Source organism: Plodia interpunctella, chromosome 18, assembly GCF_027563975.2.
Source record: "Plodia interpunctella isolate USDA-ARS_2022_Savannah chromosome 18, ilPloInte3.2, whole genome shotgun sequence".
NCBI classification, from domain to species: domain Eukaryota; kingdom Metazoa; phylum Arthropoda; class Insecta; order Lepidoptera; family Pyralidae; genus Plodia; species Plodia interpunctella.
Genome location: NC_071311.1, coordinates 5369043 through 5382738, shown reverse-complemented (window position 1 = coordinate 5382738; position 13696 = coordinate 5369043). Strand labels below are relative to the sequence as shown.

Below are 13696 nucleotides of genomic sequence, written 5' to 3'. Positions count from 1 at the left end.
CTGTCATCTTTCTCGGTGGAATCTGAGACGGGGGTGCTGCGAAGCTCGGGGTTAGCGTTAAAAATAAACTTCAAAATTCTGAAGATTTGGCTGTGATTTTACAAACAGCCGCCTAACTGTCGTCAACCCTTCTTGGTAGTACTATTGTTGTACACTAGGTGCAGGGAGTAATCACCTTAAATGATTGCTACATATGAATCTATACATGAACTAAACTATTTGATACTTCGTAATGATATTTTAGTTTCGTAGTAGTAAATTTTAGATATTTTATTCTACCTAAATACTTAATCTTAATCGGATACAATCTCAGAATTCAATGTACAATAGCAATTGCAGTAATGGGGCACACATTAACGTCGACATTAGTCCGGAAGGCAGGCGCGTGGAATACACATTTGGTTCAGATGCTAATACAATCACACACGTTAATAAATAAGCAGTCTAGGAGCTAATTAATAATTGGTAGTCGCAATTAGAAATTCTTTGAACAACCAGATAATATTTTCTAAAATGATAAATAAAAATAAAATTACGTAGACACAAGGGTTTTGTTTTCTTTATACTATTCTGATTTGTTAATCACGACTTCTGAAAAAAATATATTGGACATTATTTAGTTTCATTTCGTAGTGGTTTCGGGTATCAACTGAATAAGAGGATAAACGGAAAGAAAGCCCAAAGCGAAAGCGAAAAAACGTGCGTTTAAGTAGGTATAGCAAAAACTACGACATCGTAAGAGCGAAGACAAATAAATGCTTTACAGGTATAACGGCAACGGCTTTTATTCATATATAGATATATAGAAAGTAGCAGAATTTTTTCTCATTTTTTGAAAAAAACAAAAGATAGATAAAAGAAAATATATTTTAACTATGAACTATGCATTTTCCTATACTGTTTCACATTGTAGATGTAGCGTATTTCAAACAGTTGAACGTAGCATTTAGAATTCTATTCAATTATGCAATGACCCAGCGCAATTGCTGTGCTGTCAAATTGGAAATAATAATTGGAAGTAATTGAATGTCGGTTTAAAGATTATAATTTTAAAAATATGAAATTTATTCGATTAAATTAGTGTCAACGTGTACAAAATTTTGCGTCAGAGTGACAAATGCATACATATATACATACATCCTCACAAACTTTTGCATTTACAATATTAGTTGGATATTATATGTATTATCTACATCTGAGATGTAACGAATGGATTATGAGATAGTAGTTGGAATCCTAAGTTAGATGCCTCTTAGAAATAGTTCTGAAAGGAGCTGAAATGCAGAAAGATATTTGCATTGTAAAAGGCTTCTCCTAACTATGACGGTATGAACTTTAAGTCCCGTACTCAACTCCATTCGTAATTCGGATTCTTGCTGTGTAAAAAATGAAATGTATCAAATTATAATGTAATAATTTCATTATTCAATTTAAGTAACGTTATATAAAATTATATTCTTCTAAAACAAAATAATATATAAGATAAAACAATATCTGATTTGACTTATTGGAATATAGTCCACTGATTTTCTTATACAAAACATAGAATTCTTTGCGAGCGAGGAGAATTTAGTTTTTAGTATTCGTTCGGCGCTATTTAATTTTAGATTACATAAAAACGACTCGAGCTTATTTTCGTATTAGTAAAACGACAATACGAGCCGATTGTTTTCTTTATTTTCTCTTTTACAATGCTCCGTAATATTATTATACATTGGAATAATTTTTTTTATATCGAAATAACAAGGAATTGCTCGCAGCTAAAATAAAAGTACTTTCTAAAAAATTACACAGATTCAATACTATGAATGAGTGTATCTAATATTATATAAATGATACAATATCGGAGAAATAGTGATAAGATGTTTTCTGTGTACAAATCTTCGTTAACAGATTGTCTAAAAACAGTGAAAACTATATTAAAATTCGTTGCGTGTTTAAAAGAAGAAAGCTTACAAACATATATAGACTTTATTTTATACTATTTAGTGATGATACGAGTACAAAATAATTTAAGTACATATACATTCAGGTATACCAAGAACAGGTAACTCCGCTTTGACTAACAGACTGTTAGTTGTATAGCAAGTCGCGTCGGAAGACAAACAAACAAAGTTTGTGGACGTAGTCTCGTGTGTGCTGCTCGTGGCTACGTGACCAAGTTCGGGGTTTCAGCTGGGCATAGCTGGAAATTATTTATTATTGCTCTCCGATCGGATTTTGCTTAAAATTTAATTTTGGCACTTTAGCACAGAGAGATTTGTAATGAGAAACAAAAATGACCCATGTTGAAAAGTCAGTCACATCATTAGGTAGGTATAAAAAGAAATCATTCATTTTTCCATAATGTCGATATCTTCCGATTTTCCTCATAATTTTGTTTTTAATCCTAGAAACCTAGGTAGTCTTATCACGGTATACTCAAAGAATTATCTATAAAACTCAATTTAGAACTACTAATAAATTTATAAATGTGCATTTTCACATACAATATAATATATTCCGTATGCTTGCCCAAAATAAAATCAAGAAACGTGTCGTAGCTGCTTTAAATAAAAGCTTGGGACGTCCGGGACCGGAAACGGGACCGGAAGTGACCTGAGCTTTTACAGACAATTTATTCCAAATGCCATATTGTAGTATTTTTCACTTGGACATAGAGTTTCACCCAATACAAATATGTGCGAGGCGTGTAAAAGCGTGTAAATATATAAAAGGATATAAGAAGAATTAGTAAAATAATTTTTGAACATCACAATTTTAAATAGTAGTAATTTATGAGGAAAATGTGAAAGTGGCGAACATTTCTCTAACTCGAGTCTGAGAGAACCGCTAAAGCAACGAATTATGAAAATTCAGTTAACTATTTCCACAACACGGCACGCGCTCTACGTATTTAGTCAGGTTCAGTATAATAAAATTTGGCGGGTTTTACCGGCTAAATTTCTTCTTGACAGTTAAAACGAATCACGCTGTGGGATAATAAAATTGCGGTGGAATCTCCACGAGAGATCAAAACGGTTTCGCGACAAAATATAACGGCCAATGGAACCGTCACCGAAGGATTAAATTTAAATTGTGTTTTTAACACCCCAGAAAGATAATTAACCGTTACGTTTCCCTTTCGCCAAGCTTTCCCAAGAATTTTCCTTTCGCCTTATACCTTAAAATGATGTATACCTAACAGTTAATCTATTCTATGATGAAAATTGGATAATAAAATAGAAATAAATATCGACTATGTTTATATAAAATGAATATGCAGGGACGTTTTACAACATTACGCGACAAGGAGAAATTTTGCGAAATGATCTGTAAAGTATTATATTAGTAATGAAATTAAAAATAAACCAAACATAGATGGTTTTACAATGTAACTCAAGCTATGATTTAAATCGAAGAATCTCGGCGAAAATATGCTGCGATGAATGATGTATGCAATCAAAGGATGCACGCGGAGATGGAGAGAAATGACTCTCGTCTAATCCCGAGGGATCTGTCAGAACTAGAAAATTATAAAGAAAGGAATTGGTATCTAAGAAATGGCGAATATATTTGTGCAACGAGATTGTTTGCCGTAGAATGTATAGTATGCATATTACTCATTTTAGGTAATTTGCCCTGTACGATTGTAGGGTTCGTTTAATACTTTACCTCTAAAATCTACATAACTATTTGTTAAATATCCTGAGTTAAATACGGTTCGACATCGTGAATTGTGATGTTTGTTGTGTAAATCCTACCAGTGTTAATGCATGAGTTTTATTCATTTTTTAATAAATGAATGAAATTTACTTTGTTTTGGTCAAACAGATCTGGAGTTTGGAAAATGGTACCCTGAAAGCCATTTTAACATTTCTACGTACCTAACTGGGCTCCTAAAAGATTTTTTATATTTTTAATAAAAAAAATCTTGCAATATTGATCTATTTACCTAATACAGCAACCCAAATTGGGTATGTATTGCAATGCATGCAAATCAATAGTTGCACTATCCTGCCGGCTTCAATATGACTGACGTGGGATTATGGTGTTAACTTATCATACCTGTACAGTCCATTACACGTCAAGCACAAAAACCGACCTTATTGACTAAATAGAATACATAGTAAAAGTGGTTATCGGTCGTACAACGAAATCTGTCGGATTAAAATATAAATAACACATTCAGTAAAATTACAAATTGTTATTTTTGAATTCCTAGAAATTGAAATGAAGGTCGGTTTAAATTAGAACTCATTAGGTATATATAAAAAAATTACAAAAAATTTAATTTCCACGTCATATTCTAAATTGAATATCATTTACCAAAGCTACAAACTAACTACAAAACTACAATTCGGAACGACCACTGCTGAATGATACTTATTTAAACAGTATTGGTCCCATCATGCCACAAGGGCTTATATTTACAGCGGCAGCAACCACTTACGAGTTGATGCATGGGTCAGTCATCGCGAGGCTCAACCACAATAGAGGGAACCTCGCCTACATTATTGTAATGTTATACAGGACAACGTTTAACAAAGAACATACTAAGCGGTAAGATACGGTACTTAGAGAGATTCTTTATGCCAATATTCGAGTTAATATTATCACTGCATAAATATGTAGGTATTTTGTAATATATATATGTAGGTACACGTAGCACAGGTCGTTATCGTGGGTGCACAATGGGCTATGTCTAGGCTCTAGGGTATAAATAAATCGTGGGCTATTCTGTCTCGCACGTGACATTATCTGGGCTACTGGAGACTAGCCAGCAAACTGCTTTAACTATACGAATATAAATCTACTTACAACATTTACAACCTGGGGTAAGTTTTATAATTAACGTTTCTAAACTGCAATGGTGGATTCGACGAACAAAGTTTGTGGAAATGAAAAATAATTAAAGATGCAAACATCAAAGTTGAATCGCTATTATTATTCAGAAGACTTTAGTACTCGCACCCATTATAAGTAAATGATAAGGTTTTTACAAAAACGCTACTTCCCCACAAACTTTTATCGACGTCAGAGAGATGTTGAATTTCAAAACGAAAAAAGACAAAAAATCAGTAAATCGGAGTTTCCTTGTTGGGAGCCGATCCTGGGTGCTCCATCAGTTTTAGGCTTATTTAGTTTTATTTTTATGTTATTTATAAATCTGGCAAGTCAATAATCATATCGTATGTTTAATTTCTTTATATGAGTTTAATTTTTTAAGTATTTGTAGCATCATATTTTTCAATCTAAAATGAATGTAGCTTAATAACAACAATAAGTTAGTTTAATCTATCCTACCTGTAACTAGGCACCGGCCAAGCGTGAGCGGCGCACGGCAACCGGACGTCTTGCCCGGCTTGCACCCGGCGTGACCGCGCTTCCACCGCTACACGAGGTCTCACTCCCCCTTTGGGCTCTGTCACTATTATGTGACCTGGAGAAAAAAGGGCATATAATTAATTAGACAATGTTCTAAGTACATAATATCGTGGCGTGTGACTCCGCCCTAGAATAGGACCACTCCATATCCGTATATGAATGTCGAACAAGGCAACTAAGATACTCATAACCTGCTAGTACAGTCACGTGACTGTACTAGCACTAACCGATGTAAATTTATAATCATATATATATTATTACATATGTGTAATACTTTGGCTTGAGCAAAGTGAAATTCCAGGAAGCTTCAGAAATTGTGCACACTCTAACTTACCAAAGTATGTTGGAGCAGGTAATAGGACAGAAAACTTTAGTCCAATTTTCGAGTATGTGCTGTATGAATTTAGCAAATTTAGTTCTTAGCTATGTTTGGAAAATGTGCGTTTAGCCGTTTGGAAACCGTCAGACCTTTTCTAGCAGATGGAAGAATGTCAGCAACTCCGGAGTCGCGGGTTTCATAATTTGTTAAATTCAGTTTTCATTATTTGCTAAATAGTCACCTTAATCTTTAATCAACAAAGTTAGCGCATGTTTCGTGTATGTTTACTAACTTTTGGAATGAAAACATGTCCATTTAAAACTTGCATCTATAGCCTTGCAATTTGTGTGCAAATTCAGTTTCAAACATTATTTAATTGGATTTCAGAAGTTAAAAGCAGGCGCGTCATATTTTGCGGTTCGTTCAAAAGTTCCAAATGGTCCACGGACATGTGAAAGTGACACGGAAAATAAATCGGTTCTGAAAAGTTGTGCCGTTCGCTGCCAGCTTTTATTGGTATTTTCACGTTTAGAAATTAGTTTGCAGAGTTAAGTATATACTTTATTGCCTGTGCTGTCTAAACCGAGATGCGAAAAATCAGTATTATTAAAAAGTAAAATAATTAGGAGTGGTTGTTATTGTGTTGTATTGTGTGTGTATTTTGATGTTGTTATGTTGCAATATTTAAGTAGGGATTAGACAAAAGAGGCAATTTAAAAAAGTGCTGGCTTGATGTCGTCAAGGAATGAATTAAAACTACTTATAAGTAAATTGATGCTAAAACAAAATAAATATGTAACTAGTATGCAAGTGTGAAAGCTAGCAGCATGTGTTTTTTGTTAGGTTAAGAGAAAGAGCACACTCACCAAAATACTGGCTGGAGTACATGTTTCCGGACAGCCGGTCCCGGACCCGGCACCGGAACGTGCTGTACCGGTCGTCAGGGCTCACGTCGCTAATGTACAGCGAGCCGTCATCCAGACGCTGGTATTTAGGACCTGTTACACGAAACAAGTCAATTACTTGTCTGTGATATATTAAACATACTTTGTTTAATTAAGTTCGTAATAACAAAGAAGATTGGGAATTTCCTGACGCTTGATTTAGGTTTTCAAAATATTTTTTACTATTTAAAATAAACATACATATTCAAAAGAGTAAGAAAACCACATATCAAAAAGAACATTCAAGATTCGTTTAACGCCTAAGATTTTCCCCGGGCGAAATGAGATTTGCGATGAAAACGTAATTGCGTGTGTCGCGCCCTCCTGTCAACTGTTTTGATGAGTTTCGTGAGAAATATTGTACACATGCCTCCATCGCAATATTTTTCATGACACTAAGATGTACTGTCCTTGAGATATAAAAGATTCGAATGTAATAATAACTTACTTTTTTATTGTGTGATTACGACTAAACTAATTTGCTCAGCCCTGTGACTGTCTGCTTCAATCGCTTAATTATAGGACATATAACCTCACCTAAATACTTGAGCACACTGATCTCATCATCAGTGTACCATTCTGTCCCGTCGACCCTGTCGGTACAGTGTGCAGGCACCACACAGCGGAGTACCGCGGCGTTGCCTGCTATCACGTATTCATCGGGTACGTGGACTTCCCATGGTGTGTTGATAACTGTTAACAATAATGAATATTTAATATTATAAACAATGTCACATTCTGAGTCGGATGAGTGTAGTGCTAATTCGTTATAAATTTTTAATAACCCTATCTCCTAACCACGAGGTCATAAACTGGCCTGTGGAAGTTGCTTACATCAGCTAGAAAAGCTGACTGTTTCCAAATGGAAATACACAATTTCCATACATAGCTAAATTAAATTATCTTTCAAATGTAAAAACTAAATCAAATTCGGTTCAGCCATTTTGTTGCTACGATGCCACTAACGATATACAGATACACAGACAGACACGTTAAAGTTATAACTGCTTCTGTCGTCGGGGGTTAAAAAGGATACTAATCGATATATTTCTTTAAGTTACCTACAAATATAATGTGAAGTTTCAGTTGCAAATTGAGCAGTCTCGTTCACAAATTTTAACACAAATACACAACATTTAAGTACCTATTGCTAACAAGTAGAAAGTAAAAGTTGCCCTGGTAGTAAGGGTAACTCGAAAGTTTTTCCATAAACTTCGTGAATGTTACTTTACAGGGCTGTCACCTGCTGTACCCCCAACTTTTCTTCTTAATTTGACTTTAAGGCAGTTGCCTAAACAAACGAGGGATACTTTCCCTTTACCTTCATTCCAATTCAGAACTTTTATTAATTATTCATTTAAAGCGTTTAACCATAATTTAATGATGAATTGACCCTAATTAGATTTTGTTTCTTTGAAACCATACCGCTCGAAAATTCGAGCGGTATGGTTTCAAAGAAACAAAATCTAATTCACGTAAATCTTCTATACAAACTCCTCTTTCCAAATGGAAAGATAAACATACATATTCAAAAGAGTTTGTATAGAAGAAGAAAGGAGAAAGAAAGGAAAGAGGAGTTTGTATAGAAGATGTACGTGTTATTATTGATAAGAGATGGCGGATTAAGTTAGATTTCATTAAATTAGTAATTAATTATTGTTTGATTTTTTAATGAATTCTTTTAGCTGAATGTCAAAGTTGATTTTTGGACAACATTGTAAACATTGAATGCAATCAATTTATTGACGTCAAAAATGTATAACTATTTCTATTGTCAAAGTACATTTGAATTAGTAGCGATGCCCAGCCTTTCCTTCAAAGAGACATCAATTTACAAGAAATCGCTCTACTGTACAGTCTCATTACCCTGCATTAAATTTTATGCGATGGCAATAGCGTCGAATTTGCAATGATTTTGGACATATTGATGTAATGTGATGTTGACTCGTAACTCAGTAGTAAATTATTAAATTTACTACCACCGTAAAGACTACCATAATTTGTCACGTTCTCGTATACAATATACTAACAAATAATTTGGAGGGGCTCTTTGAGTGTGTGGGAACAGACACACGGTTATAGTACAAGTTGCTGCAAGGAAACTTGTTAATAAAACTTATCTAATGTCAGATGTTTGAATGATGTCCCGGGCATAGGACCGCAGCAATAAAGTTAAATGAATCGGAATGATAAATGGAGGACGGTAATTAAATTGTTGTAATTAAATTCTTGGATTAGATTAATTTTAGGAGCTATTCCAATATTGATATGAATGATTAATTTACTTTACTGCCGACGAGTTATTAAATACTTTTCAGACTGGATTGATGAAGTGAATATAAATCCAGTGATGATTTATTTGAATTCTATCATTTGTTCCAATTACACTTGTATAACCAATCTTCGATTTCAATTTATCATATCTGGGTAACTTGAATACACAAAGTGTACCCTTTTCATAAACTTGCTGAATTCTTGCCTTACCCGATCCCCTAAAACTAGTCCCAAACAAACCTCATTATTATATTGATTTTCTTCGTGACATACATAAAGGTATATAACTTATTATAATGGAGTTCACAAGGTGATTTTTGAACATTTTCCCAATTTTCACAATATGGTCATACATAAATACAACAACTTGAACATTGTGAAATATGAACAAAATGTTTCGACTATTTTCGGTCAGCTAGAAAATCAATTTAGATAGATATTTTGTGATATGCCTATAAATGTCTTTGGATAGGTGCATGCTTTATTTCTTCTTCCAAACTTGCTTCTGTGTATAAGTCATTTTTATAATATTTCCATAATTCAATATTTCTACGCTACAAATAAACTATCTCGGCACGATCAGTAACCCATAGTTTCTGGATAAATACTAATATTTATAAATGCGAAAGTGTATATAATATCATGCTTGTACGGCTAAACCACCCGTTTTTTAACTTTGGAATAAATATAGTTAAAGACCACGGGAGGTGCTGCGAGTAAAAGTCATTATTCAATAATTATAAAAGAATGAAACTTACCAGCATGGACGTGTACATTCCTAGATAGGACAGCGAATCCGCTGCTAAAAGTGATCCTACACCTATAGGTGGTTGCGTGGACGTCCCGCCGGTATTGGTCTGCGGGGAACGGGGTCAGCTCCAGCGAACCATTGGCCAGGACCCGGCGCAGCCCCTGCAGGGACGTCACGGGAGAGCTGTCCTGCAGCACCCAGTCCAGCTGAAACAAGCAATTAAATGTACTACATGCTTAATCATGCGCCCAACTGCTCATGATTGTGGTTTCCAACTTGTTTAGCCTGCAGTTTATAAAATAGGTAAGTCAAAATTTGGTAAAAGAAAGGCTGTTAAACCACCTTTTCACCAGGGTGGTGGGCTTGCTAGCCATAAGTCTGGCCCATGCTTTACCTTACATCATTGTCGTCTATTACCAGTTACCTATATGCCTCTCCATATAAACGACTCGAAGCGTTATTATTGAAGTGACACCTACACAAGTCTCGCTTTTATTTTTAGGACGAGAAAATAAAGATAACAAATCTACCAATATGAATTAAAAAAGTAACAGTACCCAAGACAATAAGCTCCACGAAATTCTGCACGAATTCAAGTCCACGAGTAAAACTTGGCTTGGAAAAAAGAAAGTAGCGATGTAAGGTTTTCTGACAGTTAAATACGTTACAGCGATATTTATAACGCTTGAGGGAATTTTTGGGAACGTTATAAGCCCGAATTTTCGTCCCCTGTGTGTCTTTCGCATGCCAACGTTTCCCACTTTTGTTTCGAAGTAAATATTTGTCCTTTCGGCGGCACTCACGCGTGCCCTCTATTCCGGAGAAATCATTTTCAGTAATATTGTCATGTGGATTATGCATCGGCATTTTATAATTTTTTTGTATTGTTAGAGGTAAAAAAAGGGTTTATTGACCGTTTTTTTAATGACTTGCAAATAAAACCAGACATGTATGTACCGAAAATGTTTTTAATTATGGTGTTCACACATAACTAACATTCCAAGTAGGTTTAGCAATTTATACACTTTCTTAGTATTACATCAGTTAAACATTTTTGATTTATCAATTGATGGAGAGCAAAACAAAGAAATCGTGTTCTAAATTGGTAGCTGTAAGCTGTAATGAAACCGCGCACAAATTTTCTAGGAAAAGATAATGGATCATTCAATCAGAAATCTAAACTAATCTCGGGATATAATTTATCACCATGAATTTATATACTTTATATTTTACATTTGTTAGATTGCAGGAAAAGCTAATACGATACGTCTGCTGGGAATTGTCGAGAAAACGGACCCACTTGTTGAGTTTTAAATCGAGTGAAGCGCTTATCAGCGAGTTTGTCCCTCTCAGTACCCATAAACTAAATCTAGGCAGGCGATAGTTTGCCGAGCGAACGTGCAAATTTGCATTTTTCTGCACCATTTGCCTGCTCCCGCCTCCGCTCCTGCACAACGAAGCGAAACAGTTTATTTTTTTTAATATTTTCAGCCAAGTATTGGTTTTATGTTTGATTTGTGCTGTTGGTTTTATTAACACTGTCTTGAGTTTATTTCCAGTATGTGTTAGTGAAGTATCCTTATACCTATATTAGGTATAAAACAAAGTTCTCTACCGCATCTGTCCGCCTGTCTGTTCGCGATAAACTCAAAAACTACTGCGCATCAGTGCACTGCACTGCAGTTTTATGCGGTTTTCACCAATAGATAGTGTATATCATTTATTATAGTCTTACCCGAGCGAAGCCAGGGCGGGCCACTAGTAGACTTATAAAAGACTATTGATTAATTCTCAATTACTTATAACAAAAGAATTTATAGAAATAAAAATAATGAATCTTACGTTTTAAGATACTAAAATCATATTATTTAGGCTAACAAAATTTAATATAGCATAAATAATAACATAATATGTACTTAAATCAAAATTACAAAAGAAAAATATATTGTATTATTTACACTTACTAATAAATCTAAAAATTAATTAGGTACCCTGAGGTAATTTTGCCATTGCTGAAACGATAAAATATCTAATTTGTACATAGTGCAATCACGATCATATCAGAAAATTGTTCCAATAACCCAATTTTACTATTAGTGCAGTATAATTAAACTATAAAACTAACTATTTCATGCAATACCAATAATGCAATAATAGCACAAAAACCTACATGTATTTTTAGGATTTTGTAGTAATGTAGGTATTTTTAATTCAATTTAAAGTAAAGCACGTCTCATTAAGTTCAGGACGACTTCTTTCTAATTAATTAAATAATTTCCAAGCCGAGCTTATTTTTACGGCCCTAATGATGTTTTGTTTGCACCCTCCCCTTTGTGTTCAACACACTCACGCCACAATAAAAAAGAATACAGAATTTATATCTTGATACATATCAAGATATTAATAAATTGCAGAAATCATTTAGCACTGACAATTTCACGACCACAGTAGGTACTTATTAGGAAAGAACAAAAAGGGAAATAAAGAGATCATCCCTTTGAAACTTACAACTTTTATGTTTCTTTTCGTCTTTGATGGAAGTCGGCTTTTGTTTAGGGCAAGGCTGCGTTGGAGACGCCCGGGAACTGGGATCATATGAAGGATCCGTCTTCCGGACTGAATATCAATTGCTGTCTGATGTCGTTCAACAATAATGATTTATAGAGTAATCTAAATTTATTTACAGGGAAGATTAGATTGAATTTTTTATTGAAATAAGGTTCATAAATAAATGTTGTCATAAAGTGAATTTGGATTTGTGTTAGTTTCTTTTGGACCTAAGGAGGCCTAATTTTGAATAAATGATTTGATTATGATTTGGCTACCAATGGTGTGTATGTGTAAACCGCAAAGTCAGCTGAATGTAATAGGTACCTGAATATTGCATTCGGCTAATACTAATCCTACTAATCTCATCAATCCAAGCTGCTCACTCACATCCCATAACAAACCTAAGTACCAGTTTAGAAAATCAAAGGTTATCAGTTATTGAAACTTTTAATGGAAATCGATATATTGGATACGCAATACCGAGCGCATTTATTACAACCACCCGATGAGAGTCCGTTCATAAATTCTATATTTAAGCACGGTACATTTTAAGTAAATATCGGTTTTATTAATACCCCAACCATTTCTGATGTTAAATTTGTGTTTCGGCCAATAAGAAGCTCCGAAACCCATAACCCAGCCAATACGGACTCAATACGACAATTTGCTATAACTTTTGTAATTATAATTCCATTTTGCCCATCTATTTATTGCTTTTGTTTGAAAATTGGAATTTAATTAGACACAAAGGAATTGATTAAAATTGTTCCGTTTACAATATTAATGCTGTATTTTATGATGTTAATTTTTAAAATGTTTAATAAAATAAGAATATAAGGTTTGTAACCGTTCGGGATCTATTTATTGACAACTTCATCTGCCGTAAGAAAAACTTTTTTTGCAGATATAATATGGGCTATTTAGAATTGATCTAGAGTTCCATATCTAAGATTCAGATCCAAGTCATTTAGATTAAACTTACCTCACTTAATGTGGGGTATATGATGATGCGATAGAATTTAAACTCAGCATTAGTTAATTTCTCAATCTAACCCTTTCCTATTACTATTGTTATAATTGTTCAAAGCTGCGTATTATAGTAGTAGAAGCCATACATATTCAAGTCATTTCTATTTAGAACAATGTATAGATCGATTCGTGGATTAACTACATTTTATTTATTTCCAGACTATTCCTGGAATGCGACCTCATAGAGACCCTCAACTTCAAAGCTCGCTAAGCTCGCTTTGATAACCAGAGCTGTATTGCTCGATAAATCTAACATGGAGTGAAAAATTATATACTTGAATCCAATTATATTCCGCTACGTTACTGGCTATTGATTTATTCTTAGAATGTTTTAATTTTTAGAATGTTTGTTGCCTCGGGGCTTCATTTCCATACCCGTGCTGATTTATAAAAAAATGTTTTTACATTATGATTACATTTTGATAAAAGTAAAATAAATGTACTTAATTATATTTTTCTTTA

General features: G+C 34.0%; 1 protein-coding gene across 6 annotated transcripts in view; it reads right to left on the bottom strand.

Annotated features, from left to right (window-relative positions):
• Dscam4 (Down syndrome cell adhesion molecule 4) overlaps nt 1-13696 on the bottom strand; it is a 149656-nt gene that overhangs the window by 39404 nt on the left and 96556 nt on the right. For all 6 annotated transcript variants that reach the window (XM_053758909.1, XM_064436528.1, XM_064436527.1 and 3 more), the window contains exons 4-7: nt 9663-9861; nt 7168-7323; nt 6553-6684; nt 5287-5422 (exon numbers count right to left, since the gene is read on the bottom strand). In XM_053758909.1, coding sequence (XP_053614884.1) covers nt 5287-5422; nt 6553-6684; nt 7168-7323; nt 9663-9861 — 623 coding nt within the window. The remainder of the gene's footprint in view (nt 1-5286; nt 5423-6552; nt 6685-7167; nt 7324-9662; nt 9862-13696) is intronic.